Below are 7,607 nucleotides of genomic sequence, written 5' to 3' on the forward strand. Positions count from 1 at the left end.
CTGCAGTTGAAATTGAGCTCAAAATATTAAACTCGTTAGCTCGCGAGATCGAGTATATATATATATATATATATATATATTTTATTTTAAGTATATATATATTTTATTTTTTTATTTTAAGTATATATATTTTATATTTTTAAAATTTTAATAGTAAAATTACATATATATCCTTAATATTTTATTATTTATTAAGAAAAAAATATTATTTTATTTATTTTTTAAAAAATAATATAATATTTTTTTATTTTTTTCGAGCTCGAGCTTGAAATTGTTAGCTCGTCGAGATCGAGTTCGAGTTCAATGAAATTATGTCGAGACTCGGCTCGATTAGGCCAAAACTTGACTCGACTCAACTCGTTTACAGCCCTAAGATATAGCCAACCAAAAACACGTGACAAGTACGTGGAAATTCTCTTTGTTTATTAGTTAGAATAGAAGAATAATTTACATTAGGTAGTAATTTAAAAATTTTCATAACAAGTCCATCTTCTCTATTCTCTATTAGGGTGTTAATAATTCAAGTCGAGCTTAAGTAGTACTATGTTCGAATTCAAATTCAATACTACACAACTTTATCACGGTTGAGCTCGACTCAAGCAAGCAGAAAATTATATAACTTGATTCGACTCAACAATATGCATTTCCAAACTCGAACTTGACTCATTATGGCTTAAGACTAGTTTTGAGTCTTAGTAAGTTCTGGGGTTCAAAATAAAACTTGAAAAAGGTCTCGAAAATTTATGGTAAATTATTTAAAATTCTCATTTCTTTTTTAGTTTTTACAATATTACATTTTTGTTATTTATGAATTTTATTGAGTAGACAACACTTATGGTAAATTACCTAAAATATGAACCCGTGTTAGTCATTTCATAAAAAAATAAAAATATAATATAAATAATATGCATATAATCAAGCTACTCGACAAGCACTCGAATAGCACAAATAGAGATTCATACTCGATTTGATATATTTATAGACCTACTCGAACTCGATCAAATCGAACTTGAGCCGAGCATTTAATCGAGCCGTTTGAGAGCGACTCGCCAACAGCCTTATCTAAGCCTAGAGGTAAAAATTGAAAGCCCTAATATTTTTTTTTTTCCTTTGGTTTCCCTGGGTTTTGTAGGCATATATGCAATAACTAAACAGCTCTTACTTTTTCTTGACAAGGACGAAATCTTGGATTTTTGGAGACGCTGTTAGGAAATCAGAGCCATGGCGATGCAGCAGTTGGGGTATTACTTTCCTTCTTCTTGTCCTCCCCCCCCCCCCCCCACCCCCTCTCTCTCCCGGCGGTATCTAGAGAGAAAATGAGTTTTGAGAATTTCTTCCTGTAATCGAGCAGTTCGGGTTTGTCTTTTCTTTTGGCAGCCGCAATGCGGGTGCATGCTTTGCCTCGAGGGCGGTGTCAGCTGGTTTGGGGGCTTCATCCGTTAAGAGAGGAATAACAATAACTCTGCCACCTGCTCGCAGTTTCTGTTCTGAGTATTCTCTACTACACTGGATGCCCTTTCCTTGTTTTATTTCCTGTTATATTGATTTTGCTAAGAACATGTTGGTACTCTATTATATAAAGAATGCAAGATATTCGTTTTCCCTTTTTTTTTTTATTGTACTGATTTAGTGTTATTCTTTGCGCTCGGAAGTTTAAAGGATTGTATATATCGGTCTTGGATGAACATGAAGGTAATAAAATTAACCTTCATAGATGTTAAAAGAAAAAAACACCTTCATAAATGTTAAAGGTGGGCGTCAATATTTGGTAATGATAATTAGTAACAGATAGAATTTGTTAGTATAGATCAGCGCATGTAGAAAGCTGAGAAAAAACTACTTAATTTATTTGTACTAGATTCATTCATAGTATGCGCTTGGTGCACACCTGTTGACCCAGTCGGCGTAAATTTGTTTTCATACTTGGCATTTCTACTCTAAATTTGTTTTCATACTTGACATTTCTACGGATCGAGTTATCTGTGCCAAGTCTGGGTCAACTAAGTTGGCTTATTGCTTCTTCTATCATTGCATCATCCTGGAAATCAATTGCTTTAGCTTACAATTTTTTTTTTTTTTTGATGAATTCCTTCAGAAGTTGATTTTCTCGAGCGAATTGTTAATGCCGTGTGAAGTAGGCATTGTGGAAATCAAGGAAGATTGCTTAATGATCCAATCAACCTTTAGGGCTTTCAGATATTGTGTCACCACGACATAACTAGTATTTTGGTGTTATTGTCATCACTAGGTCAGCATGGGCTTTGCATATTCTTGTTGTCTACCTGCACATTATGAATATGAAAAATACATAACCAGATTATAACATTGAACAAGGTGGCACTGACAAAACTTGTGATGCAGACTTGCATAAAATCATCACCAGCTTTTAAATTTTCCCAAAGAAACGTGCAGATCCTTGCTCTTGCTTTCGTCTACTGTTTTTTGGCTTGCCATTTTGCCATTGATGTTGACTTGGATTAGGACTCCAGTTGTTCCACGGCAATCTATGTGTCATGATTTGTGACTGGTCTGCTCCTCTTAGAATTTTAAGCAACAGTTTTGTCTCTTGAAATAGTGATCCACCCCGCAAACTTTGTGGCGTTTCTGCAAAGCAATAATAGCCAGACCTTTTCAAACACCCAACCCTGGACCCTGTTACAGGGGCAAAACAAGTACCCCGGTGCTTAGGACTCATAATGCACGAATCCAACTCTACCAGCCCAAGCAATGTCAAATCCAGTCAATCACAAAAGCTGAATGAATGAAGGCTCATCAGCCTTTGTGTTGCATATATATAAACCTATTTATGTCTCAGTGTGTAGGTAAACTTATGTATCCCAAAGAATACACGATGTATGTAATCAGTAAATTCTGGCTTAATTGCATTTTCGAACATCTCAATATTCCTCTATTTGTAAGTTGTAACCCTCTCTCTCTCTACGATTTGCTAAGTGGCTCTATAACCTTTGATATTTGTGGCTTTCTCTTCTCTTTTCTCCTGTCGGTACAAAAGTGTTAAAAAGAGAGGACAAGATACCAGATTAGATATGTTAATAATGGAAGGTCATAAAAGAATGAAAGAATTTTTAGGAGAGGGGGGGGGGGGGGGGAGAGGCAGGGGTTTGTTGTGGGACTGAGGGGGCTCCTCACGAAGAGCTCCTCATTGAGATTTGAGTTCTTCACCTTTTACCTAGCCAGAGCATTATTTGACTTGTCCTGTTGTGCAGTGCTACTCCACGTTTGAAGGAAAAGCTTCATGATCGTGTGCTTAAATTTTTGGGTAAGAGTTACAGCAGGATTGTTAGTTTGTTTATTTTCATCAAGTGCTTTTCTTTTCTGATTGTATTTTATTTTTTGTCCCCATATACTGTCAGACTACATCGCTCCGTTGCCTCTACTGCTGTTTGGTGGATGTATTAATGCCTATTATGAATATAAGGAGGAGAGGTACTTGATTCAATTGTTTTTTTTGATTTTCTCTTATCTACTTCAGGACATTTTTTGGCATTTGAAATGATTTTCTTTCAACGTTGTTTAATTTCAATTTTTCAGCCGCATTGTTGATAGACGAGTTACTTAGTTTATTGCTGCAAATCTTACTCTTCTTTAACCTCAAAATGACACATAGGACTTACCAAGCATATTTTTGTGCACCATTTTTCTTTATATCCTTTGGTTGAAGACATCTGGGACACGGTACAGCTCTATAAAGGCTGTTTCTTGCACTTTTTGATTACGAAGTCAAAATTAAAATAAGCTGTTCAATGGGAAGAGATTTTCTTTGCCTCTGCATTTGTATTTCAAGTTCAAAATTTTAACCACTGCTAATTATATTTCTTATTTCACCCTACTGTAAAGGCAAATAGTTTGTTATGTCTTTGCATTTCATGCTTGTCATACATATTGACTTCAGTAGTTGCATGCAGTCAGGTTATTAGACTTTATGGCAATAGGCAAACAGAACAAGATGCTGGTTATACAACTGTTTTCTTTATCTTCTGTCAAGTTTCTGAATATCTATTGGGAATATTTTCCTTTATGTCTTTGAAATTCACACACAGCACACGCTTGCCCAAGCTTTTGACTTATAAGCACCGAAAAGTTTGGAGTTTGTTTGTTTTTTTTTTTTTGCCAGCAACGATAATAGTTTGTATAACCTATTCTAACCTAATCTAAGGAGAGGGAAAGGGAAAGCCACAGATAGTGGCTAGTGGGAGGCAAGGATCAAATCCTTGACCTTTCACCTCTACCAAGACTTAAAGACGCCTTGGTAACCAACAGCCCAAGAGGCTGTTGGCATGGAGTTCATTTGTTGTGTTGCTGAAATGCTTTGCTGCAATTTGATTGATGGCTCTGTTCCTGAAAATTGGCTTGCCAGGAGATTATAAAAGAACTAAAAGCATCTACTTGCCTAATCTGAAAGAATCTTGCTAGAGTTGCTGAGTTTGCATTTTAGAAAAGATGATTGCATTGCAAAATGAATGGAGATTGGTAAAGGAAGGCGGTGAGATCGTGGTTGTATTTTTAGGTAACTTGGATTTTGTGCGTGCAAACTGGACAAAATGCTGAGAGATACGATCATGAATTTGTTCTATATTTGTCCTGTGGTCATGCCTTTGAATGTAGTGTACCTTTAAGTTTTAATCTTTATCTCTGCTCCTACGGGTGTTAATAGTCAGATGCGTTGATATGATACTTTTCTTGCAGTTGGTTCTTTGTCCACCTTGTCTCAGTATTTTGTGCGTAGTTGCTGGTTACTTAGCCATATGTTTGCTGACTAAGTTAACCTTGCTAAATGAGTGAACTTAGCTACTTAGCAGAGGTGATTTTCAGGCATTTAGGTGCAGTTCATCAATGGGTTAGTCTTATAGCTTGTAGTAGTGGTTTTGTATTTGTATATGGTTACTCCACATATCTACTTCCACGATTAAGGGGATAATGGTACTGAACCTAGGGCCTTGCTGAGGGCACCTCACTTTGTTGGTTGTGGGACAGTTAGACAGGAAAATTATGTAATACCCTCTTTAAATACCTTGCATTGAGCACATCAAGTTTCATATTTAGATATGTTTATATCATGTTGTTGGCACAAATTTGTAGATGTTTATAAGCTAGCTGTATTTGTCTACAATATGAAATAGCACTCCTTTATATATATGGACTTTCCACTGTGTTTTCATGTATGAATTTTTCAAATTGATTAGAGGAATGTCCTTGATGTCATGAACTATTACCTCCTTTTCTGGAGTAACATTTGAATTGTAAATTCTCATGGTAACTGGTAAAGATTAAATAAGGGGGCTAGACGATAGTTGGACAAGATTTGGGAGGTCAAAGATGATTGTTGTTCTTTTGCTTCATTTGTAGTTACTTGAAAAAATGTGTACAACTGAATTAGTGGCATGCACAACAACATGAAATTCATTTTCTGAACCTCAGGGATCGTGGTGGCTTCAGCGACGTTAACGGCGGTGGCAGCGTCAGGGAGGGTTGAAGGTAGTAGCAAGGATGCTGATTGAACCAAGCTAAGACAATTAATTTGATACCATCTTGTGTGGTACGTTGTAGTAAATGGAAGAATGATGGCACATCTTGAAACCTGCTAGTATTACATTCTTAATCCTCCTGTGTACTCTTTTTATTGCATGGATTCTCTTTTTAATAATATATATGTAATGTATTTTCAGAACTAAAGAAGATTGATGCATAACTTTCCTCAGAACTATTGTACTCGTATCCCAAAAAAAAAAAAGTATTATTACATGAATTTAAGTTAAGGGAACATCCGAAATCAGAATATGAAGCATTCTTGATAGGAAAAACGAGAATATGAGAAACATTATTGGAAGGTCTCTATCATTTGCATCTCTACTGCCCATGGAACCAAAATTGTGCACACTTAATAAATAGAAGAAATTAAAATTATCTAAAACAGCCAAAAATCGTTTGCTCGATGGTTTTGGCTTCGTTTGAAGTTAGATATCATCATAGCTCTTTTCGTGCGCATACAAATTCATTGAGGGAAAATCGTTCGAAAAGTTTCACATTTTGTCAAATGATTTTTTTTTTTTTTTTGCTCTTCACTTTTAAAATGTTAATTTTACGGCCCTTAAAAAATTAAATTAGCAAAACTTAAGTTTGGTCCGAACTTAAGTTTTCGACTACTTTTTAATCTGAAATCATCATGTAATCCGCATGTAGTCATTTTTTTTGTACAAAAAGATCATATCTCACTTTTTTAGTTGTAAAAATGATTATAAATTAAGTCAAATCTCACTTCTTTAAGAAAAAAAAAAATTTATGGTTCGGTCAAATCCTTTTTTTAAAGGGCAAAAAAGAATATGGAAGTAGCTATATATATATATGAAAGTAGCTATTTTAATTAGAGTGTTTCTCACTCCTATGTGGCATGCTTAATTGAAGAGAATTAATGGATTATAGGTCATTTGGGTTTAACCAATATTAAATATTATATTTTACATTTAAAAATTATTCCTAATTTTAAAATCAATTTAAAAAATAATTAATCTTATCTTAATAATATCTAAAATGACTTTTAAAAAATAACTAATCTTATCTTAATGATATCTGCTTTCTATCAAATTATTACATAGAACTATAGTAAAGCCTTTCTCAAATTACAATTATTAAAATCTTACATATTCCATAAATTACGTCCTTTCATCACTATATCAATAATTAGTATTCAAATTGCTCATCATCTCTTCCCTTAATTTTGAATTAACTTAGTGTAAAAAAGAGAATTAATTATTACACCGACAGAATTATCAATATTGTTGAAAACTAAATATTTACTGATGAAAAAAATGGATTGCTGGATCTTTTCTATTTAATTAAATGTGAATATATAGCTCTAGGCTTATGGTCATTATAAAAATTTAAATTATCTAAAAAAATATTTATATAAAAAAAATATTTACCAAGTTTTTGATATGGGATATATTATTTGATATATACTATCATATTATAGTGAAAGTATGCAAACAAATTTTGAAAAATTAGTAAATAATTGAATATTTAGAATAAATTAAATTTTAAAGTTAATATGAATGGACATGTAGGATTGTTGTTAATTTTCATATTTAAATTATTTATATTTGTATAAATTCATAATAAATAAAAAAAGACCGTGCTAAGGCACAAGTAAAATTCTAATCTCTTACTTAAACTCCCAAACAATATTAAAGTCTCTTTTGTTATTTTTTGTTCTTTTCGTTACTTTAATAACTTAAAGTTTCCCATCCCTTCTTTTATTTTCTAAACTCCCAAGCTAGCCACGGTTCGTTTGCGAGTTTTTAGTGAGGTAAAAGAAAGGAAAGGAAAATTGAGCAACAATTAAAAAAAGATTTCTGCTCAGATCCGGACAGAAATGGAGAGGAACTTGCGAGAAACCTATCAAAATTTTTCGAATACCCATCTTGTCCTTATAAAATTGTTGAACAAATTTTTATGACCTTTTTGTATGTCTAAAATCATTTCACGTCTTTCCATAATACCTACCTAAACAGTATTACAATCTCTTCTTTTCTCTCATAATTTAAGTTTTCTCTTGTTTTCTTTTCCGTCTTCCGTCCTAAACTCCAAAG

General features: G+C 33.5%; 1 protein-coding gene across 1 annotated transcript; it reads left to right on the top strand.

The window, feature by feature from the left end:
* The first annotated feature begins 1,015 nt into the window (after positions 1 to 1,015).
* On the top strand, positions 1,016 to 5,642 carry LOC113760269. Its single transcript, XM_027302825.1, has 6 exons — positions 1,016 to 1,074; positions 1,177 to 1,241; positions 1,378 to 1,491; positions 3,228 to 3,280; positions 3,375 to 3,447; positions 5,440 to 5,642. Exons 2-6 carry the CDS (start codon positions 1,222 to 1,224, stop codon positions 5,492 to 5,494), a joined length of 315 nt encoding a protein of 104 aa, XP_027158626.1. The 5' UTR covers positions 1,016 to 1,074; positions 1,177 to 1,221; the 3' UTR covers positions 5,495 to 5,642.
* The last annotated feature ends 1,965 nt before the right edge of the window (positions 5,643 to 7,607 follow it).

Source organism: Coffea eugenioides, chromosome 2 (genome assembly GCF_003713205.1).
Source record: "Coffea eugenioides isolate CCC68of chromosome 2, Ceug_1.0, whole genome shotgun sequence".
Taxonomy (NCBI): domain Eukaryota; kingdom Viridiplantae; phylum Streptophyta; class Magnoliopsida; order Gentianales; family Rubiaceae; genus Coffea; species Coffea eugenioides.

Excerpts from the sequence above, each read along its gene's own strand:
- LOC113760269 (XM_027302825.1), top strand. The coding sequence starts at position 1,222 with ATGGCGATGCAGCAGTTGGG. Across the intron at positions 3,281-3,374 it reads TCGTGTGCTTAAATTTTTGG|ACTACATCGCTCCGTTGCCT; the intron begins GTAAGAGTTACA and ends ATATACTGTCAG. Across the intron at positions 3,448-5,439 it reads TATGAATATAAGGAGGAGAG|GGATCGTGGTGGCTTCAGCG; the intron begins GTACTTGATTCA and ends TCTGAACCTCAG.